The 24,942-nt window shown below is 34.7% G+C and overlaps 1 protein-coding gene and 3 pseudogenes across 1 annotated transcript; all 4 read right to left on the bottom strand.

The window, feature by feature from the left end:
* Positions 1-6,776, bottom strand: part of LOC132165886 (linamarin synthase 2-like) — a 12,338-nt pseudogene extending 5,562 nt beyond the window's left edge.
* A 6,613-nt stretch (positions 6,777-13,389) lies between these two features.
* On the bottom strand, positions 13,390-16,237 carry LOC132165489 (linamarin synthase 2-like). The gene is made up of 2 exons (XM_059576078.1): positions 15,573-16,237; positions 13,390-14,407 (listed from the first exon to the last, which is right to left on the bottom strand). The coding sequence occupies exons 1-2, from the start codon at positions 16,081-16,083 to the stop codon at positions 13,479-13,481; spliced, it is 1,440 nt and encodes a 479-aa protein (XP_059432061.1). The 5' UTR covers positions 16,084-16,237; the 3' UTR covers positions 13,390-13,478.
* A 1,410-nt stretch (positions 16,238-17,647) lies between these two features.
* On the bottom strand, positions 17,648-20,584 carry LOC132165487 (linamarin synthase 1-like; annotated as a pseudogene).
* Positions 20,585-21,930: 1,346 nt separating this feature from the next.
* Positions 21,931-24,942, bottom strand: part of LOC132165883 (linamarin synthase 2-like) — a 4,447-nt pseudogene continuing 1,435 nt past the window's right edge.

Genomic DNA, 24,942 nt, shown 5'->3' with positions numbered 1-24,942 from the left:
ATAACTCATAACCAAGTAATAAATACAAACAGTCATAAAAGTTATATCTCATAACCAAGTAATAAATACAAACGGTTACAAACCAAAATGGTTAAAGATGATTTTTATTTCTCATAAAAACTCATGAAGATATTATCAAATGATAAAACATTTTCAAATGACAGAAAAATGAATGTTTGTAACAAATATTACAACAATCCCCCATATGTTACAAACATTAGAATAAAAGGAGATTGAAAGCATGCATCGATGTGGTACCCGAAAGTTTTAACCGCACCTAGGATAATTAAGTAGGAACTTAATGAATCGTGGTAGAGTTAAACTCTTTTAACCAAATCCACAAGTTAAACAAACTTATCATCCACATAACTTTCTCCAAAAACAAAAAATTAAATCAAATCAAATAAACAAAAAGTCAAATCAAATCAAATAAAGAAAATTGGGTTGTTCTATAGCGGGTTGGCGCCTTATACAGGCCATGCGCCTCTGGGCTTCATGAGTGCTCTAGAGACTTGCCAAAGTCTCATAGGAAGCGGCACCACCTCCACACTCACATAGGTGGTGTCCATCAAGAATGTGTGCAGAGAACATCTCATCCCAACAAGTAGGGACTATGGACCCATTAAGAGTTTTAAACTCATCCTTACTCATTCTGCATCTTTTGTTATTACACCATAAAATGGCTTTCATGAGCGCTCTAGAGACCTACCCAAGTCTCATAGGAGATAGCACCTCCACACTCATATAGGTGGTATCCATCAAAAGTGTGTGCAGGAAACACCCCATCCCAACAGGTAGGGACTATGGATCCATTAAGAGCTTTAAGCTCATCCTTAATCACTCTGCATCTTGTACTGTCTTACACCATAGGGATGGACTCATAACTAATCTTTTCAACAAGATAGTTAATAAACATAAATTGACAGTACCATACCTCATTTCACTTGTGACTTCGTTTCCCATTAAACCTCATTCATGGGATCTCCAATCATAGAGGTTGGGTATCAATCACAGTGTCATGATTTGGGTATCAGTCCTATCCCCCTCGATGCTTCTCTCACTAGCCTTCTTGCTAGTGGCTTGGTCAAAGAATCTGTAGAATTCTTTTATGACCTCACAAAGTCCATGGACATATACCGGTCTCAATAAGCTGCCTCACAATATTGTGCACTTTCTTATTATAGATTATTTGCTCGAGCTTTGGCAGCCTGAAAATCACAATAAACACATAGGTGGAACTGTGTTAGCTTATAAAGACAAATAAATTAACCAATAGGTTCTTAGCCATTCATCTTCAGTTCCTGCCTTCTCCAAGGCAATTAACTCTGACTCCATAGTAAACTTGCTAAGCAATTCTTTTTTAAGGACTTCCAAGAGATAACTCCTTTAGCCAGAGTAAACACATAGCCACTAGTAGGCTTTGCTTATCTGAATCAAAAATCCAGTTAGCATCACAATATCCTTTCAATATAACAGGATAATCACAACATGACAAACCAAAATTAATTGTGCCTTTAAAGTTTCTCAACAATTTAGAGATAGCATCTCAATGCTCAATACCATGATTATGAGTATATCTACTCAATCTACTAACAATATATGTAATATATATCAAGGCATATACAGTTTGTCAAAACATCAAGCTATTAATGATTTGTGCATATTTTTCTTGCAAAACACAATCACCGTGATTCTTAACCAAATATATTTTTGAATGGTGTAAACATAGGCGGATAATCAAAGTGCTCATATCTTTTAAACATCTTTCGAGCATAATATATCTGAGATAAAATAATGTAATAATTATCTCTAATAACCTTAATGTCCAACATGACATTCGCTTTACCTATGTCTTACATATCAAAATTAGATGCAAGAAATCTTTTAAGTTCATGCACAACATCAATGTTAGTTCACAAAATAAGCAAGTCATGAATATAAACAAATAATGACACATTCATTATTGTAAAACTTGTTATGCATTTACTTGCATCATTAATCAAATATAAATTAAACAATATCACCTTGTCAAACACCATTGTTTAGGAGCTTGCTTTAATCCATACAAGGATTTCACCAGTTTGTACACTTTATATTCTTGACCGGGGATTACTAGCCCCTCGGGTTGCTCCATATAAATCTCTTCATCATTTAGAAAAATAACTTTGACATCCATTTGATGTACAACAAGTTTATAAATATAAACAATGGCAAATAACATTTCAATAGATGCAATTTTAGTAACTGAAAAATAAGTATCAATTAATCAACATTTTGCATTTACTTGTAGCTTTTAGCTACCAAGTCTACCATGTACTTATCTATTGTATCATCCGGTTTAAGCTTCTTCTTAAACACCTATATATAACAAATTGATTTACTCTTAGAAGGTAACTCAACGAGTTCCAAAGCATGGTTAGACATAATTTATTCAAATTCGTTATTTATAGCTTCTAACAAAAAAAAAAAATGCATCAAAAAGAGATTTAATTGCTTCATCATAACATATTGAATAATTATCAACAATATAAGCAATAAAATCATTACCGAGATTCCTTCCGTTCTAGCCTGCTTGCTTTTTTCTCAATTCTTATACATCACCAATAATTTATTAGAAGCAACAGAAAATTAATGAAAGAATTTTTCCTTATTTTTCAAAGGAAACACGTGCTCAAAGAAAATAGCATTTTTAGATTCAATAATAGCATTGCAATCTAAAACATCACTCTTGATAGTAAGGAATCTATAGCATGAACTATTACATGTAAAACCAATAAAATCACAATCATAGGTTTTAAAACCAAGTTTCCTCATTTTAGGTTTGGGTAACATAACATTTGTTAAATACCCCCACACTTCGAGGTATTCCAAACAACGCTTATGAATGTGACAAACAAAATAATGGCTTCCCCCCACAGTTTGGTGAATAACCCAAAACTGACAATTATAGAATTCATCATTTATTCCAATATTCTAATTTCTTTTCATCCCCTTGATGTAGCCAAGATTTACATGTATAAATCTATCATGCTAAATATTAATGGAATAAACCAAATATTCACAAGAAAATAAATTTTCATTAATAGCTCACAAGTGCTTTAAGAAATGACTTCTATGAGCTCATTTTTCTCTAAGTATGATGTGTCACTTCCTCTTCTTTATTTTCTGTCAATTGACCGTTCTAAAGCTGTTTTTTTTTTTAAAAAAAATATTAATCATCACTTGTGATTTTTTAACATGATCCTTATATATTATATATATAGGGATTGCATATTTCAAGTTCTATTTAGATTTTAAAAATAAAATCTTTTTAACTAAAGCCGCAATAAATATGCAAGGTATCATGCTCAACCATATAATAATCAACTATTATTGGCTCATTGTCATAAATACGAGATTGGTATCAATTTAATGATATGATAAATTTATCATATATCAAATGAGCATCAATATAAAGGAACACCAATAATCACATATATTTTATTCTGAACCATCATGTCAGGAAAATTAAAAAACTGAATGATATAGATGAGGAATTACCAAATAACTTAATGTATTTATGCTAATCTAGAATGCCATTGCTAATAAAAATGCTAGATGCTATTTCAATTTTGAAATAGAGTAATAACCAGAGGTTCATCACTTATCAGATTACAATATTCATATAATATAAATTTTAATTCAATCAAGTAGTACCTTCATCACTTGATTTTTTTCTTTTAATAAATGAAATTGTATATCGTGTCTTGAAAAATATAAATCAAGATCTATGAATCATAATTTAAGAACTCACAGTGGAGCCAACGATTTTACTCAATATCCTCCAAAATAGATTGTCGCCACTACACACCAACTAGGTGTTGTGAGAACCGATCGACTCAATACCCGCACCACATTTTTTCCTCTTACAATGTGCTTACCTGCAAAAATCTTTAGCAAAGTTGTATTCTCTGCACACATTTAGCAATGCCTATGTATTTTTCTCCATCACACCATGAGAAACTACTCATTGTTATTATTATTAATCTACATGGATGTTTTCCAGCCAAGCTTAGCACAACATAACAAAGAAAATGCTAAGTTCTACAAATCCATAAAAAGGCTTAACTCTATTTATTGTAAGAATAGTAACCCAACAATAAAAGATTATTTGACAAACAAATTAAATTAACATAAATTTGAGTTCAAATAATCAAAAACTCTTTCAATTAAAATATTTTCACTTTCAATACCTACACATGAGATTAAGCTCTTTTTCTGATAAACAAATCAATTATCAGAATTTTTCACAACAAAATCTTTCCACCCAAGAAATGATTTCATCATTCTCGTATGCGAATTGTATACCACAAACTTTTATAGTATTTGACTTCTCATAAATTTAAATACTATTGTTATGATACTAATCAAAATATTTGTGCAACCATCATAATCAACCTTTAAGATTGTTGGAAATAATTTTGGATGGTGCACAAATTCTCATTGATATAAAATCATTGCAATCTAAAAATTAACAATAAAATAACTAAAATACAAGAGATAAAAAGTAGAGTATGAAAAGATCTCACAATATTCTATAGAATCACGCAAGAGCGTTGTCCTTAAAGGTTGATTCGTGCCTCCCGGAGTGTATAACTCGGTGCGATCGGATCCTTTGACACGCAACCTCCCAGGATTAGACTATAGCGTCTACCTTCGTTAAGGACGCACTTCCAATAACGAAGACTAGTAGAACAACCCTTTGATCTTCTTAAAAAAAAAAAACCGCAAAGAGAAAATAGAAATTGAATAGAATAGAATTCTATGCAATTGATCTTCTAAAATAGGACAAAACTCTTTTATAAAGAAAATGAGTTTGCCTTTCTTTCTTTCTTGTTGCAAGCTCACTCTACCATGGGATTGTGGATGTTTTCTTTTCTTTTTATAATGTCCAAATGGTCATAACACCAAAAACGGTAAAACATTTGTTAATAACAAAATGGTCAAACTACAATAACACTTGTTAAAGACTAACAGTCAAAACGGTAAAAATCAATTAAAACTAATTTTTATTTAATAACTCATAACCAAGTAATAAACACTAACGGTCATAAAAGTTATATCTTATAACCAAGTAATAAATACAAACGGTTATAAATCAAAATGGTTAAAGATGATTTTTATTTCTCATAAAACCTTTAAGAAGATATTATCAAATGATAAAACATTTCCAAATGACTTAAAATGAATGTTTGTAACAAATATTACAACAACAACGACTTTCTTCTCTTCCGTAGGCGAGGAAAAGACGTTTTATATATTCATTAAAAAAATAAAAGAAGAAAAAACGTTTTACTTTAGTCATCAATATATTATTATCTATTCATTTCTAATTATTTTATCTTAACTTTAATCAATAGAAATAATCATACAAAAATAATTTTTTATTTCTATTTATTAAAATTAATCATAAATGAATATATTTATCCTTTTTTAGTCACTTAAAATTTTGAAATAACTAATAATTTAATATGCTATTATAGTAAAAATTTGGAAAAACTTCACTTAAAACCCATGAACTATTACACATTTTGAGAAGATCCCTAAAATTTTAAAAACTCTAAATTTCATCTATTGAACTTTCAATTTGATGCAATGTACCCCCCTCCGTCAAATTTTAAACTTTAAAAGTGATAAAATGACCTCTATATCCCTGATTTATTTATTATTTTTATAAAATTTCAAATTTACCCTTAATTTCAAATTAAAAAAAAAAAAAATTAATGGTAATTTGATCTTTTTAGTTATTTCCGTTAGGAGTTAACGGTTGAATTTAACGGAGGGGATCAATTGAATCAAATTGAAAGTTTAGGGAGTTAAATTGAGGGTTTTTGAAATTTGATGAGGTTTTCTCAAAATGCGTGGTAATTTATAGGTCTAAAGTGAAGTTTCCCCTAAAAATTTCGAATTCGAACCTTGATTTTGTTTTTCTATAAGTTCATTTAAGTAAAAGATCCAACTGATCACGATTTAACAATCAACACAACTAAAACGAACAAAGCAAAACAAAGAACCAAGAGATATATATCTTGTGGTTTTCAATCAAATTTCATACATATATATATATACACTAGCTACTTTACGCTCGACAAAGAGAGAAGAATGAGAAATTCATGAATATAAGGAAGCTACATTAATTAGTACATGGACAACCAAAGAAAACAAAAAACAGAAACAGAATCTTCATGCAAGCTTTATAAGTGAACAAAAACAGCCCAAGTAGATATACCTTTGAAAGGAACAATGCCTCTTTTGATGAATTCATTGTAGCTCAGATATCCCATGAACCCACAAGCAGAAGCCGTCCAAAATTGAACCTCCGGGATGCCCAGCTCTTTTCCAGCTTTACTTCCAAAACCCATAACTCCATCCGCAACTATGCAAGTGATTGGAGGCACCTCAGATGATGAGTTAAGCTTAAGCAGTAGCTCTTTAAAAGGGGCCAAACAAGTCTTTCTTATGGAATCACATAGGGCTGGGACATCCTGGGTTGCATCACGGTCGGATGGCGGCAACCCGTCTGGTATAGTTTCAAACCGGAAGTCCGGCAGCCCCTTTATGTAGTCGGGTCCTTTGGAGCGAATTAGTCGCATGTGATTGAACTCGGTGTTGAAAAAGGTTATGTGGAAGCCCCTTGAGTGTAGGAGCTTGGCTAATCTCATCATGGGGGTCACATGCCCTTGTGCTGGGTATGGGACACATACTGCATGGGGTTTACAGGCTTCAACTGAACCCATTATCTTCAGCAAATTAAGCTATTCCTAGCTAGCTTTATATATATGAACAAATATCTTGCATCAGCCAAGTTTCAAGGCCTTGTGATTGCTTCCCTTGGGTTTGCTCTATTTATAGATAAAGTGCTTCACTATTAACCGTTAGATGGACACTATATATGATGAGATTGCATAGATATCTTCACCACCACTTTCTATAAATTAATTAACAGTGAGCTGAATGATTAATTATTTTGTTTATTAGTTTGTAGGAATATACTCAAACTACTGAGATGGCATTTGGCAAGACAATCAATGTGCAATTCTAAGAGTCGTTGATTTCCTCAGCAATTGATTATTATTATTATTATTATTTGTTTGTTTTTTTGCCTTCTCCCTGAAGAATAGGAGAAATGCAGAAAATATATTTATTTAATTTGGATATCGTTTGGATGGAAAAATTACCTTTATTTGGTGTGTATTGGGATTGACTGCAATTTGTTTAGGGTTTAGGGTTTAGGATGTCTAGTAGCTACAAGACTCGTTCTCATTAACTGTTCAAATTGCAACAATTTGGCCAGTTGAATTGTAGTCAATCCCATCCACTCGGAGCAACCCGAGGAAGGCTTTAAAGCTTATATCAAACACTACATTTATCTCTGACACAGTACCATGCGACCTTTGCCACATTGCCCATGCCCTAATTAATTGAACTTTTGTTCAAGGACATATTGCCCATACCCAAAACCGTTAGATAGGAACGATATGCATTCATAATAAATCTATGACAAGTCCCAATATATATATATAGTTAAAATAAGTCCACAAAACAACTTATGTTAAAAGACAACCATTTTAGGAGTAGTATATATAGCCATGTAATGGTAGATTCACACGTGAGAAGAAGATTGTAAAAACTATATGTGTATACAATATTTCAGTGTGAATGGTTAAGTTCCACATCAAACGATAATCTCTTAGTGGTGTTTATTTATTGGTATATGCAGCAAGCAATTCTCTTGATTAATTATTTTTATCATCTCTAATGAATAAGTTCTTTGTCATTTTGATACCCATTTCTTAATAAAAAATCTGGTACCCCTTGCATTGCTCAACATAATTTTTAATCCACGATTCTTTGACAATTTCTTTTGTTTGATTGTTCAAAAAAATGTTACAATTAATGACATACAATTTCACACTAAAAGTTCAGCTTAAACATGTATTTCTCTCCCCGTGCTGTCATTTTGTGGCAAGGTGTCAAAGGAAAGGTTAATTAAAACACTACCAGAAGAGTCAAGACAAGTTAAATGATCACGATTTCTCTCGTTTGAGATTAACTATGAGAATAAAATGTTAAAATATTATTGGGTATCTTTGAAAATATAGTCCTGATCGACCAATTATTAGATTATCTTAATATAATTGTATTCGTTTTACGAGTTGTCTTTGGCTTTGGTCACGGGCGAAAGGGTGAGAGGGGAAAAAATGCCCCTCTCGTCTGCCTCAAAGCATCGATCATCATGCTTTTGGAAGTTATTATCTGTTGGAAAATGACTTCCAACCAATACATATTAACTGACCAATTCAATATTTGTAATACCGAGAAAATAACAGACAAAAACATATATTACTGTCAAGTAATGAGCATTAACAAATGATCTAGTACATCGAGCTTGATGTTGCTGAGGCAGTGGCGTCATTGAGGGCTGTTCTATTTTGTGGTAAGTTAGGCTTTCTTTGGGTGATCTTGGAAGGCAATGCACTTCAAATGATCTAGGCATTGCGGAAGAAAGGAAAAAATTATAGTCGTTATGGGCATATTATAGAGGAGGCTCTCGAGGCTTTAAATGGCTTGCAACCATGGAAGGTAACCCATGTCAGACGACAATTAAATGGTGTAGCCCATGGCTTTGCAAAAGAAGCTTTTATCTTTGAGTATGGAAAATGACCTTATTGAGGAAGTTCCCATTTTTATTTTTGATATCATCTCTGTAGAGCGTTGTGCTTAAGTTTGTTTATTAATACAATCCAATCGATTTCTTTCTAAAAAAAAAAAATGATATTGTAGATTGCATATATAGGAGATGATAATTACTTGCAGAATTACCATTATGTCCTAAGGAAAAAAACATGAAGAAAATTCTAGGGAGTGATAATTAAAGTCCTTTTTTTTTTAAAAAAACATTTATTCCCCCACCCCAATATTTATAGGAGATGATAATCGGTTTAATTAAGAAAATTCTGTTGCTTGCAACATTTTTTTGTTGTGTTTGGTTACTTATTTCTTCCTCGTTGAATTTTAAAAATTTTTTTAGAGATTTTTGAGTATTTGCAAGTTTACTATTGATTTATTTTCCTCTTTACTATTAAATAATAAAATTATCTATGTAAACTTTTATATCTAGATTATGTTAAAGTATTAATTAAATGATTAAATTTACTTCTTCTTATTAGCTTAAGGTTTTAAAAAAAGTGATGATTTAACATGGTATCAGAGTCAAAGGTCGTAAGTTTGAACATTGACTGTATCAATTTACTCCTATTTCAATTAAATATTTCATTTGTTTAACCATTAAATGATTAAATTTACTTATTTCTATTAGCTTAATTTTTTTGAATAAGTGGTAATTTAATCTCCTTAAATTAATTTGTTGAAATATAAACATATAGATTTCTATTTTATATTTTAATATTGTTTGAAACATATAATATTACTATTTAATATTTTATAGTAATTATTTTAAATCTTATCTTTTAACATTACCCCTTTGAACCAATTTCTTGCTCTGCGACAGGCCTTGATTGCCGGTTGCTTGTTCTTTGTTTTTTTCTTTTCTTTTGACCGACTGTTTGTTCGGCAACCTAGTTTGATTTGGTCTCACCTTCATGTTGTTTATTTCTTCTCAATATTTTTTTATTCATTAAAAAATAAAACACCATAGCTTAATATCAACACGTGCGTTGAATTCTGTACCTAATTTATCATTTAACTCTGACCTTTATCATTTACCTCTATGCACGTATAACAGATGCAGAGGATCCGGTTCCGGCCGGAATAAGACTACCACCGAGTCTGGACAGAATATACTTCGGTTCAGTCTATGATGCCACCTGTTATGTTTTGATTTGTTTTTACATTTTTTATTTCTCTTTTGGTCACTAATTTACGTAAACAAATGCCACGTGTTGTACAGTAGCGCAGACCATTGACGGTCCTTTTTCATCGAACTAGACTTTCAGGTAAGGGGACAAAGAAAAAGGGGGGATAAAAAATTAATTTTAGAATAGTTATCTTATAAAAACATATTTTTTTTTGGGCTTTTTAAAATTTTCTATTAGGTGCTCTAGAATAGTGAATCAGAGAGGCATGTAGATTCAAGCTAAGGGAAAAAAAAAAAAAAATTACAAATGAGAGAAGGAAGAGAGTAGCGAGAGTTGTAATTTTTTTTTTTTTTTTTTTAAAGAGAAATGCTATAGGGCAATAAAAATATTATTTTTGGTTCATAAAAGTCTTAAATAATAAGATACCACAGGCCTCATCTGTAGTTACTGTGGCTCTACCCATTGATGAGGCATGTGGCCTTCTTGTCACTTAGGACTTTTATGGGCAAAAAATAGTCTTTTTATTTCACTATAGCATTTTATTGTTTTTTAGGCCCCGTTTACTTCGACGTAAAATGGTTTCCTTCGTAAAATATTTTCAGGAAAGCCATTTTCCCTGAAAATATTTTCCATCGAAAACATTTTACGGTGTTTACCTTGCACAAAGAAAATAATTTTTTTTTTAATATCTTTTTTTCTATATATTTTTTCCAATAAAGTCCCCCGCCGGGACCTGCACGAGACTTGTTTGAGACCCCGCAGGGACCTGCCCGGGACCTCGACGGGACCTACCCGAGACTTGACCGGGACCCACTAGGGACTTGCCCGAGACCTCGCCTGGACCCGCCCAGGACTTGACCGGGACCCGCCCAGGACTTGACCGGAACCTAACCGGGACTTGCCTGGGACCCTGCTAGGACTTGACCGGAACCCTCACGGGACTTGACCGGAACCCGCCCTGGACCCGTCGGGACTTGACCGGGACTCGCCCAGGACTTGCTCGGGACCTGCCCGGGACTTAACCGAGACCCGACCGGGCAAGTCTCGGGCGGGTCTTGGACAGGTCCGGTCAAGTGGTGGGCGGGTCCCGGCAGGGTCCTAGGCAAGTCCTAGGCGGGTCTCGGTCAAGTCTCGGGAGGGTCTCGATCAAGTCTCGGGAGGGTCCCGGTCAGGTCCCAGGCGGATCCCGATCAAGTCTCGGGCGGATCCCGGTCAAGTCCTAGGAGGGTCTCGGTCAAGTCCCGGGCAAGTCCTGGTTAGGTCCCGGGTGAGTCCCGGTCAAGTCCCGGGTAGGTCCCGCCGGGGTCCCGGGAGGGTCTTGATCAGGTCCCGGGCGGATCTCAGTCAAGTCTCTGGTAGGTCCCGGGCGGGTCCAGGTCAAGACCCGGGCAGGTCCCGGGCGGGTCCTAGTCAAGTCCCAGGTAGGTCCCGGTTAAGTTTCGGCTGAGTCCCGCGCAGGTCCCGGGCAAGTCCCGGTCAGGTCCCGGTCAAGTCTCGTGCAGGTCCCGCCGGGGTCCCGGGCAAGTCCCGGGAGGGTCCTGGGCAGATCCCGGGCGGGTCCCGAGCTGGTCCTGGGCGAGTCCCGGGCAAGTCCCGGTTAGGTCCCAGGCGGGTCTTGGTCAAGTCCTGGGGAGGTTCTGGGTAGGTCTTCGCAAGGTCCATCGATTTAAGAATGAGATGCTCATAGTCAGAAAATGGTTTACGGTAAACCATTTTCTCAAAATTAAAGAAGAATTTTCGGTAAAAAGGAAAATATTTTCCGTAGATCACTATTTTAGGTCGAAGTAAACACCGTAAAATACGAAAATCATTTTCTGAAAACTATTTTACGTCAAAGTAAACGGAGCCTTAAAGTTCTATTTGCTTTTTACTAGAAGTATGGTTGTAATTAAGTTTGAGAAAACAAATTAGCAGCTCTCCATATAGGGCATAATTATTGGGGTACAAAAGATCTTGGGTTATGCGTACAAGATGCACAAAAGATCTTGGACCTCTCAAATGTTTTTGGGATTTGGAAGTGGATACATCCGCCAAGGGTTTGTTCCTAAACACAACAATATTGAAGATTTCATTATTTTGGTCGTATTACAAAATCATACTCCTATAATAGTATGTCACTGATACAGAAAAAAAGAAGAAGTAAAATGTTGCATTTTCAATCAGTCAATTGCAGTCTATATAGAGGTGGTGCAAGTCTAGAGCTGAAAGTGACAATTCCCACCAAAAGGTAAAAAAAAAAAAAAAAAAAAAAACCAAGTTGGAGGAAACAAATTGAATGGTATTTTCGGTTCTTCGTAAAGAAAGAGGGAGTAAAATTTGAAGAAAAATTTTGAGGGGGGACAAAAAGATTATTTTGGGGGGACAAATTTATAAAAATAACATATTTTAAGGGAAATTTTGAAACTTTTGAGGGGACATTTGTGCCCCCACCCATCCAAGTGAGGCTGCCCCTGTTTGTCATGAAAAATAACTTATTTTTCAAAGAGTTGTACTTGTGATTAATCTTCTAATTTCTATTACAATTACAGAATGAACATTTTCGCCTTTTTCGGTCATTAATATGTTAAAATTAGGCTTTCCACAATAACAAAGTGAAAATGAGTTTCTAACTAATTCTTTGATGTTGTATAGCGAAAGAGAAATTATTGTGAAATTTAGTACATACATATTCAATCATAGACAAATTGCTGTGAAATTTACAGGATTTAAAGGAAATATGGGTTTCATTTTGATAGGTATTTGAGCTAAAAGTTAAAATGTATTATGAAACAATTATTTTGAATATTTTCTAGTAGGATGCTTGCAATTGTTTCTTGTTGATTTCTCTACCATAATCCATATTCCACGTGTGATCCATCCTACTTTTGCTTGATTGAAGCACGTCATACCCTTATAAATAGAATTAGGATAATCTCCATAATATCCTGTTAGTTATATTGGAGGGGTATTTTTGTCACATCAAAAAATAAAAAGACAAAAATTAATCCTCCAATATAACTAACTAAATATTATCTTGTTCAAATAAACTAGAGAATATCATGTTTCTTATAAATAAGGTCATATCACAGATTGTGACAAATACAACAATTTAATATCAGTGTAGCAGTCCCCAAGAGGTAGCTCAATCGGCTAGGGACTACGCCTAATGAAGCGGAGGTCACTAGTTCGAATCCCCCCTCTCCCCTCTTATACGGACATCTAAAAAAAAAGAAAAATATCAGTGTAGCACGATAGTGGCTTGGGGTTGATTCCCTATAATGCGTACAAGATGCACTCGGGTTAACGGGCTGATTTTAGGCTTAATGTGTGGACCAATGGACCATGTTGGTGTATCAGCCCATAACCCAACATTTTTCAATATTATCTATCATGAATATTAACAGCAAACAGTTTTTTACAATCTTGTGGTTACAAACATTCAATCTCTTTTGTTTAGGGTTATTCCATTAAGTAATCTAATACTACAGAAAACACTCAAATAATTACTTAAAAGAAAAATAATTTGATGAAATCTAGGAATTACACAACACAATTAAATCTCAGAAAAATAATAACTAATTAATAATTGTGGAAGATAGAATATGACATAGATATAAGACCACGGAAGATATGCTTAATGCCTTATGGATCATGGAGAGCCTCCTTAATTAACCTTTCAAAATTATTGTAAGATGAACCTTCAATATCAGTAGCTTCTACTGCTTTCTTCTTCCATTCTAGTGCATTTTGCCTCATCACCTTCCCTTTATTCCTTTCCATTACTTCTTCAACAAGTTCTTTAATCTCATCACGTTTTACATCATGATTGACCTCCATGCCAATTCCCCAAGTGGTACAAGCGTACCAACGATTTGTTTGTTGGTCAGCAAAAAATGGCCAGCAAATAATAGGCACACCAAAACATATGCTTTCCAATGTAGAATTCCACCCACAATGTGTTAAGAAAACCCCTATTGATGGGTGTGCTAACACTTGTTCTTGTGGGCACCAACTCACTAACAATCCCCTATCCTTAGTCTCTTTCACAAAATCTTCAGGTAGAACTGCCGAATCTCCCATTACCACATCGGACCTAACAATCCACAAAAAAGGGTGCTTGCTATTTGCAAGCCCCCATGCAAACTCTTCGAAATGCTTTTCGGTCATCATGGTCACACTTCCATAGTTTACGTACACAACAGATTTGAGTTCCCATTTATCAAGCCATTGGAGACATTCAGAGTCTTCTTTCCATAAGCTTGAACTTAAGGACTTGAGTTGGCTATTAGGCACATGTCGTTCTAGTAAGGAAAGGGGACCTATATTGTAAATGCGAGGGAACATGGCTGAAATTGCTTCTAATACATCATATTCAAACTCATCAAAAGTGTTGAAGATGATCGCAGAAGAATTCAAGCAATTTCGTGCTTCTGATCCCATAAAGTCAAACATTGTTTCATTAGTATCGGTGGTTCTAATGAAGCTAGGCAAGTCCTTGAGCCGAATGTTTTTCATGCCTGGGATCCAGTCGATTGGTGTGTCAAGTGTGCCATCATCTTTGAAGCTTTCATCTGTAACATGTGGTAAAAAAAATACGTTTAGGGAACGTTATCAAACTCATGCTAAATATTACATTTTTTTACAAATTGAAATCGTGTTCATATTTGGCAAAATTGAATGTATGTTGCAATACCTTACAATATTGAACACTCGTTTGTATTTACTTATTTAGTTTAACTGAAAAGGCAAGAGGGGCGATCATAATGACTACTTTAGCTGCACGTGATCATAATAGCACATGTCTACTGGACATCGCTCAATAAAGGCTTAAACGATAGAAACTGTAAGTACTTCTTCAAGATTGAGAGATAACTTAACACTAGCTCTATTGAAGACTTAACAGCACCTAAGCAAATGAACAAGCTAATAACCCTAAGCGCTTCCCATTCTAAGATTCGAACTTGAAATCTAACCCACACCGATACAGCTCGAAATCTATAGACCAAAATTAACCCCCAAACCATTTGTGGTTTTTATTTTTTATTTAGCTGCAATTATTATATTTCTTGGATATGTCCCCCTGGTAGTTGGTTTCTCTCTCTTAACCATAATATACCTTCTTTCTTTTTTTTTTTTTCTTTTTTTTTTGGCATAACAATAAAACATGATTGATGATTAAAAATAAGATAAATTTAACTTTTGAGAAATCCAACATGTTATGTTGTAATTTTTTTTTTTTTTTTTATAAAATTTATCTGTAAACTTAATTTTTTTTTTTTTTTTGGGGTCAATTCTTATCAGGGAAAGTGTGAAATGGAAGGGATATGATAGAATCACACTCAATGAAGGAATCCTTACAAGATATGTTTAGCCATCAAATATGCTTTTACTTCTTTGAGTAAAATACTTGCTTTTAGTAGCAGACATTTGACATGACCTTCCTCTCCTTTTCTGGCAGGAAAGAAAACCACTATTATTGTCTTTTTCCGGGACATGGTCACATAACTTAGAAGTAATAAGTAATAGACATATTCATATAAAATATATATATATATATATATATATTTTTTTTAAATTTCTATTTATTAAATTTAAAATATTAATAATAAAAAATTAAATTTATCATTTTTATTAAATTAAAACTTTGAAATAACTAATAAATAGAAAAAATCTCAAATTGGAACCTTGTTAATTAATTTATACTATAGTTTCATTTAAGTAAAAAATTTCACGTACCTTTGAAGGGAATAATGCCTCTTTTGATGAGTTCAGTGAAGTTAAGATATCCCATGAAGCCACAAGCAGAAGCAGTCCAAAATTGAACTTCCGGGATGCCTAATTCTTTCCCAACTTCTCTTCCAAATCCTGTAACCCCATCTGAAACTATGCAAGTGATTGGAGGCACTTCATATGAGGAGTTGAGCCTAAGCACAAGCTCTTTAAACGGGGCCAAACAATTCTTTCTTGTGGAATCACATAGGGCCGAGACATCCTGGGTTGCATCACGGTCGGACGGAGGCAACCCGTCTGGTATAGTTTCAAACTGGAAGTCCGGCAACCCCTTTATGTAGTTGGGTCCTTTGGAGCGGATTAATCGCATGTGGTTGAACTTGGTGTTGACAAAGGTTATGTGGAAGCCCCTTGAGTGTAGGAGCTTTGCTAATCTCATCATGGGGGTCACATGCCCTTGCGAAGGGTATGGTACACATACTGCATGGGGTTTTCTGGCTTCATCTGATGAACCCATCTTTAGCAAATTATGCTCTGAGAAGGAATCAAATTTCGAGGGCTTCTGATAGCTTACCTAGATTTATACTATTTATAGAAAAAGTGCTTCACTATAAACCGTTAGATTGGGCACTTTATATGATGAGCTCCCATAAAATATCCTTCGCCACCACTTTCTATATAGAGTGAGCAGGAAATGATATATCCATCATATATTATTTGGTTAAATAGTTTGTAGCTAGGAATATCCGAGTTGGCATTTGGCAAAACGTACAGTCAATCATGTGTCCCTCTCATATTTAGGCGACGTTAACTTTCTAGTCACACCAAGTGTCGTGTCCTCAGCTCCATTGTCTCTTTTTTCTTTTTTATTTGTTGGTTTGTTTCTTTGTATCTCTCTCTACAATACGTAATATAATAGGGATAAGATCGCATTGAATTCTCCACCTCTATCATTTCACCATGACTTCACTCAAAGCTTTTGTCTGCATTGGAGTAGCCAAGCCACCGAGTTGGAAATTGAATCATTTCAATCATAGCTATTGTTCTTTCACATGCGTGCCTGCACCACACGAGTTTGAAATTGAATCATTTCAATCATTTGTACATTTGATTTTGAATGTCAAAAACATTCATGATGGTGTACCCAACCATGCATGCTGTGTCATATTTAAGTTCCAGTGGCCCTTAAAGATTAATGTATCAAGCAGTCACTTACAAGTTATAATTTTTAGAAGCCAATCTATAATTCAGTTAGGCTCACGAAATTAAGAAGTTATTGGTGTACCCAATTTTGCTGAGCTCATCAGGCCTGCTATTCTAGCGCCCTTAGGTCCAAACACATCCCAAAGTCTTTTCGATAACTAAAAATCACATGATGTTTTGAATAGCTAAAATAGCTGGTATTGTTAGAAATGCTCAAAGTAGCTAGATCACCGACATCCAAGAGGAGGGCGATTTTTGATGGGTTCCAACCAGAATTTTCTAGGTTAGAATCATAATTTTTGTTGCCCTTCGGTCACAATTGTGGATTGAAACGGGTAATGACTGGGAGATGACATCCAACGGGTAATGACTGGGAGATGACATCCAACTACATCGGAAAATTGGTCGTTGGATGTCAATTTGGTGTCATTGCCTTAAAACTTGGACCAGAAAGTGATATTGAAAGTGCCATATATTGCTAAATAAATGCTTATTTTATCACGTGTCAATTTATAGGCATAAGAGTAAGTTGGCTAAGAAAAAAACAAAACAAAAAACAAAAACTTAACCTCAAGGAAAAGAAAAAACCTAAGATTAGGAGGAAAAAGAAACAAAAGTATGAATGAATTTCCAGTTTGTATAGGGAAAAAATATATGAAATATAGGATCATTGCTAGGAAAATCCATGCAATATTGTACTGATATTGGGCATATTTTCCAATATGATCCATCAGGATACTAATATTACTGAAAATAATCGAATAATTACTTGAAAGAAATATTATTTGATGATCATCTTAGACATAAGAATTAAATTAAAAAAATAATAACCACTAATTATGCATGAAAGATAGAACATATCAAAAATAGAGCTGAAACCATGATAGTTACCTAGCGCTTAAAATAATTATACTATTTAGTTGCCATATGCACCACAGAGAGTCTCCTTAATTAACATTTCAAAACTCTTGTACGATGAACCTCCAATATCAGTAGTTTCCACTGCTTTCTTTTTCCATTCTAGTGCCTTTTGCTTTATTGCCTTCCCCTTATCTCCTTCCATTACTTCTTTAACAAGTGCTTCAATCTCATCACGTTTTACATTATGGTTGACCTCCATGCCAATTCCCCAGGTGGTACAAGCGTACCGACAATTCATTTGTTGCTCAGCAAAAAATGGCCAGCAAATAACAGGTACGCCAAAACATATGCTTTCCAATGTAGAATTCCATCCACAATGTGTTATGAAAACCCCTATTGATGGGTGTGCTAGCACTTGTTCTTGTGGGCACCAACTCACTAGCAATCCCCTGTCCTTTGTCTCTTCCAAAAAATCTTCAGGCAAATTTGCTGAATCTCCCAATACCACGTCCGGCCTAATTATCCACAAAAATGGGTGTTTGCAATTTGCAAGCCCCCATGCGAACTCTTTCAAATGTTGTTCGGTCATTACGGTAATGCTACCATAGTTTACGTACACAACAGATTTGGGTTCCCTTTTATCAAGCCATTGGAGACATTTAGAGTCTTCTTTCCATAAGCTTGAACTTAGGGACTTGAGTTGGCTATCGGGCACATGCCGACCTAGTAAGGGAAGTGGACCTATAATGTAAATGCGAGGGCATATGGCAGAAAGTGCTTCTAGTACTTCATATTCAAACTCATCAAATGTGTTGAAAATGATCGCAGAAGAATTCAAACAATTATGTGTTTCTGATCTCACAAAATTGAACATGATTTCATTAATATCAGTGATTCTAATGAAGGTAGGAAGGTCCTTAAGTCGCATGTTTTTCATGCCCGGAATCCAATCGATTGGTGTGTCAAGTGTGCCGTCATCTTTGAAACTTTCGTCTGCAGCACATGGTAGATAAAATTCTGTTTAGGGAATGTCGTGGAACTCAAGCTCAATAATATTGCAATTTTTACAAACTGAAATTGTGTTGATAAATGACAAAATTGCATGCATGCTCGAATGTCTTACAATATTGAACAGTTTTTTCATATCAATTTTCAACATAAATTTAAATCATTAATTATTCCTCAGAAGAAGTTAATTTCTTTTATTTTTTTTATTTTTTTATTTTTTTTATTTTACCTGCAATTACTATATATATTACTGCTTTGTGTCTCTATTATTTGGTTTCTCCTTCAGACTAGACCATACAATATCATCAGCAACGGAGAACGGAACCGGATATGATAGCTAGAATCAACAATTAAACCAATCCTTCGAGATGAATGGTCAGTACGTGGTCACATAACTGTGAAGTAAATCAGTAATAAGTACGAGAAATGTTCATATGAAAATAATTCTTCATTTTTATTTATTAAATTTAAAATATTAGATATAAATAATTAAATTTATTATCTTTTTACTAGCTTAAATTTTTTAAATAACATGATATTAGAGTGTAAGTGCAGAATTTGGGATATTTGACTTAATTTATACGATAATTGCATTTAACTAAAAAAAAATAATTCATGGTTGGACCAACTGAGCTCATGATTTAACATTAATTAACACACCCATAACTAACCAAACTAAACAAAGTGTTGAGGTGTAATAATGTCACTCTACTAATTTGGACGGCTCTTAAAATATGCCTTGCGGGATACAATTTCGAATGTCATAAAAGAATTTAACTTTTTTCACTGGACACCAATTAATTTTTAAATAATATGATTAAAGGCCCGATCCAACACAAGGAATTAACCAAGAGTCATCATGTGGTTTGCAATCAAACAAAGAATTAACCAAGCTACTTTACTCTCCACAAAGTGAGAAAATGTAAAATTCATGAACATGAGGAAGTACATAGACGACGTATGATGTAGAAAGAAAAGAAAAGCAAGTCTTGGAGGAGACAAAGTATGATCTAGATCAAGTAGCTAGTACTGTTTCATTTCATGAAGAAGTTGGGAGAAGACACTGGCTTTCGTACATGTCCGACTAAGGTGTTGCATCACATGTGTCGTTTGAATGAGACTTCATCTGATTAGAATGAGGATAAGACAGTAATTTGCAGGGTGTTCGATCGAGAAAGTGTTCGCTCTTTACAGAGGTCAAAGGGTGTTCGACCGAGTGTAATTTGTAGCTTCCAAGTTATGTTGTATTTTTCATCCCTTTTTTGAGTGTTTAATTCTCTATTTTCCCTACAAATCATGTGAGTTTTCTTGATTAAATATTTGTAAAAGAATTGTGATTGTTGTTATTGTTAATTGTGCGGCCCATTACACCCATATTACATCAAAGTACCACGAAAGCTTTAGCAAACAAAAAAAGGTAGCCCAACTACATACCTTTGAATGGAATAGTGCCTCTTTTGACGAGTTCATCGAAGCTCAAACTTCCCAGTAAGCAACAAGCTGAAGAAGTCCAAAGTTGAACCTCTGGGATGCCTAACTCTTTTCCAGCTTCACGACCACAACCCATAATCCCATCCGAAACAATACAAGTGACTGGAGGCACTTGATTAGACAATGAGTTAAGCTTAAGCACAAGCTCTTTAAACGGGGCCAAACAATTTTTTCTTGTGGAATCACATAGGGCTGGGACATCCTGGGTTGCATCACGGTCGGACGGCGGCAACCCGTCCGGTATAGTTTCAAACCGGAAATTCGGCAGCCCCTTAATGTAGTCTGGTCCTTTTGACCGGATCAGTCTCATGTGGTTGAACTCAGTGTTGACAAAGGTTATGTAGAAACCCCTTGAGTGTAGGAGCTTGGCTAATCTCATCATGGGGATCACATGCCCTTGTACTGGGAATGGAAGACACACTGCATGGGGTTTTTTTGGCTTCAACTGAACCCATGATCGATCTTTATCAAATTAAGCTCTACGACGGAATCAAATCTCAAGGGCTTGGGATAGCTTCCTTCCTTTAGCTTTGCACTATTCTATAGAAAAAAATGGTTCAATATTAGCCATATGTTCGATGGGCAATATAAGTCTATAATGAATGAGGTTGTGTAAATATCTTTCTATAAAAAGTGAACTGTTACTGAGTTGGCAATTGGCAAGACAATGAAATGTACGTCCATCACGTATTTAAGTCACGTTGATTTTCTAATATGTCTTACTAGACGGACCTTTAGTATACCCTCAGTGGGTTGGTTGATGTAACTTTCATGGTCGAGGTACTGACAACTCTTGGTTGCTTATAATTAGTACTCCATATATACTCCATGGAATATTGGGTATTAATTGATTCATTTAATAATTTAAGAAAATGAAATTTTGAATCTCTCTCTCAATTATCTCTTATCATTTTTCCCTCAAATGGCATGTATGTTGTGGGCTTGTGTGTTTTGTTCTTTTAACATTCTTGACGTTAAGGTTGTACATGCCAATAACCGCATCCGTATCCGCATCATGTGGGTATCAATTTTACGTAACTGCATCCGCTTTCACACATCATACAATTACAAATCATTATCTGCTCGGTTGTTTCGGTTATTAACCGCAATTCGCATGTTAGGTAATGGCAATTTTGGGCTTAGCCTTTAAAGCCTCCTTTGAGTCTCTAATTAGACTGTAGACAATATTTTCCCTATTGTCTAATCTAATTAGAATGCATTGACCAAGAGATGATGAAATGTTTGTTTGCTGGGAGCCTAATTAATTATTCTTTATCCCTTTTATTTATTTATTTTTATTGGGAGTGTAATCTCCCCAAAAAAATCACATATTTTGTCCCATAACTCATAAATCTGGACATCAAACCAACAATTTCGTTAATCACAAGTAAGCACATATATATATAAGTACATATAAAAAAGTATGCGAATGCAATTAATAACCACATCCACATGTGGTTGGTGGTTTCTGTTAACCACATACGCTATCGATTCTATATAGCACCTGCTGGCTAGCTAAAGCCATGATCAAACAATTTTACACTCTTACAGTCATATACAATCAATATCCCATTGGTTTTGGGTCATTCCATTAAGTAATCTAATACTACTGAAAAATAGTCGAATAATTACTTGAAAGTAATATAATTTGATGATCATCTAAGAATTACACAATAGAATTAAATCTTAAAAATAATTACTACAAGTTATGCATGGAAGATAGAACATGTCATAGACATAGCGGTACGTAACCATATATATATATGGTACCTATGCTTAAAGGAGTTATACTATTCAGTTGCTATATATATGAACCATGGAAAGCCACCTCAATTAATCTTTCAAAATTCTTGTAAGATGAACCTCCAATATCAGTAGCTTCCACTACTTTCTTTTTCCATTCAAATGCCTTTTGCTAATTCATTGCCTTCCCCTTATACATACCCTTCTATCACTTCTTTGACAAGTGCTTCAATCTCATCACATTTTACATCTTGGTTGACCTCCATGCCAATTATTTCTCAAGTGATACAAGCGTACCGACAATTCGGTTGTTGGTCAGCAAAAAATGGCTAGCAAATAACAGGCACACCAAAACATATGCTTTCTAATGTAGAGTTTCATCCACAGTATGTTACGAAAACCCCTATTGATGGGTGTGCTAGCACTTGTTTTTGTGGACACCAACTCACTAGCAATCCCCTATATATCCTTAGTCTCTTCCAAAAAAGCTTTTGGCAAATTTGCTGAATCTCCCAATACCACGTCCAGCCTAACTATCCATAAAAATGGGTGCTTGCAATTTGCAAGTCCCCATGCGAACTCTTTCAAATGTTGTTTGGTCATTACGGTAATGGTGCCATAGTTTACACACACAATAGATTTGGATTCCCATTTATCAAGCCATGGGAGAAATTTGAAGTCTTCTTTCCATAAGTTTGAACTTAAGGACTTGAGTTGGCTATCGGGCACATGTTAGCCTAGTAAGGGAAGTGAACCTATAATGTAAATGCGAGGGAATATGGCAGAAATTGCTTTTAGTACTTCGTATTTAAACTCATCAAATGTGTTGAAAATGATCGCAGTAGAATTCAAGCAATTCTATGTTTCTGATCTCACAAAATCGAACAAGATGTAATTAGTATCGGTGATTCTAATGAAGGTAGGAAGGTCCTTAAGCTGCATGTTTTTCATGCCCAGAATCCAGTCGATCAGTGTGTCAAGTGTGCCGTCATCTTTGAAGCTTTCGTTTCTAGGACATGGTAGATAAAATTATATTTAGGGAATGTCGAACTCAAGCTCAATAATATTGCAATTTTTACAAACTGAAATTGTGTTGATATATGACAAAATTACATGCATGTCCCAATGTCTTGCAATATTTTTGTTTTTGAAGTGAATCTTTCATATTCATTCCTTGAAAAAAGATCAAGAGCATAAAGTTCTGATAAATCATAGCCAAAGTTATGAGATTACAACGTCATAGAGACAAACATAAAAATCTTACAATTAGGTCCTATCTATGGCTTCAATATTCGCTAACTCATGTACAAATTTCAGTTATAGAACATATATGTTCCATGCAGACTTAATCTAATAGATAGGTAGCCCATATTCTTAACTTTAATTTTCTCTGCTATGGGAGTAAAGCTCTCCCATCAAAACAAATCCTCCTTGACTCAAAGGCTAGGATAAAAACCTTCACCCTAAAAATCGCTCATGAAAGTAGATTTAAGGATAAATCAAACCCTTATTCAAAAAATAACAAAAACACAATAAAAAAGCCAGCAAACAGCTACAACAGCTGGGGTGAGGGAGGCGCAGTGCACTAGCCGGCACGTGGTGGACGAGAATGAGCCGTTTTGCGCCGATGGGCAGCTGAGGAGTCGGGGAGCATGGTGGGCTAGCGTGTGGCTAAGCGAGACCAATTCAGGAGACTAGATCTAAATTTGAAAAAACTAGATCTAAAGCCCAATCGATTCCAGGGAGATGAAGAGCGGCGCAACACGATGGAGGGCGGATGGAGCTAGTGCAACATAAGCAAAGGGATGACCGGAACAATTGGACTGGTTAGAAAAACCAAAAAAATAAACTGAAAAAAGAAAAAAGAAAAAATTAAAACAAGAAGGGGAAGGGGAGGAAAGAAGAGAGGAGTAGGGGGAGAGGAAATGAGGTTTTTTCTCTCTAGGGCCGGCTATTCACAACAGCTAAAAAATGTTAAATCAACACTTATTCGACGAAGAAGTATCTATATAGTGTTTCATCACATTCTCATTCAAACGAGAATCAATCCGCCTGGACGAGGTAGCGGCCGATCATTTTTATTTCTTCTTTTAGTAGGGTTTACCTTTTTATTTATTTATTATTATTAACAAGTAGTATAACTGAAGATGCTAGCTAGATCACTTACATACGATAGAAGAGCTTCTATATTTGGAAGGTGATTTTTGATTGGATCCAAACATAATTTTCGTGGTTAGAGTTGTAGTTTTTGTTCACTACAAAAAATCAATTTTTTGTTGACACAAGTTTCCTGACGTGTTAGACCATCTAACACGTCAGAAAATCCTCTTGACGGGGCATTTTTGACGTATTTCATGCGTGAAAAATATGGGTGTCAGGAAATGAAAATTTCTGACGTGCCAATTTTAACACGTTAGAATTTTCTGACGTGTTAAATTAGCATGTCAAAAATTTTCTTGACGTGTCACTTTCTGACATGTCAATAATTACTGACGTGTCAAAATTTGACACGTCAGTAATTTTTTTTAATTGAAAAAAAAATCCAGAAAAAAATAAAAAAAAATAAAAAATATTTATTTTTAAAAAATTTTAAATTTCCTGACATGTCAATTTTGTCACGTCAGGAAATTTAAAATTATTAAAAAATAATAATTTTTCTTTGTTTTTTTAATTTTTTTATGGATTTTTTTTAATTAAAAATATTTTTTTAATTTTGGAACAGTACGTCTTCTCCCCCAGCTCTCCTTGATCTCTTCCTTCCTCCATTTTCACTCTCTCTCTCTCTCTTCTTTCCTCCATTTTCACTCTCTCTCTCTCTTGTTTCCTCCATTTTCACTCTCTTTTCTCTCTTCTTTCCTTCATTTTCAAAAACCCAAACCCCAAAAATTAATAAAAAATCAAAAACTCAAATCAAAAAATAAACCTTATCCTTCTTCGATCTTCTTCTCTTCAAATCAAAAATCAAAAATCTCTCAAATCAAATCAAAATAAACCAAATCAAAGCTTCTTCAAATAAAAAATCTCTCTTCTTCGATCCTTTTTTTTTTTTTTTTTTTTTTTTTTTTTTTTT

This window comes from Corylus avellana, chromosome ca11 (assembly GCF_901000735.1).
Source record: "Corylus avellana chromosome ca11, CavTom2PMs-1.0".
Lineage (NCBI taxonomy): Eukaryota > Viridiplantae > Streptophyta > Magnoliopsida > Fagales > Betulaceae > Corylus > Corylus avellana.
This window is presented reverse-complemented; position numbering and strand designations above follow the sequence as displayed.

Bases quoted from the DNA above. Each gene is read 5' to 3' on its own strand.
- LOC132165489 (XM_059576078.1), bottom strand. From the start codon at position 16,083: ATGGGTTCATCAGATGAAGCCAGAAAACCCCATGCAGTATGTGTACCA. The intron at 14,408-15,572 runs GTACGTGAAATT...CACATGTTACAG, and splicing joins AGGCATTATTCCCTTCAAAG to ATGAAAGCTTCAAAGATGAT.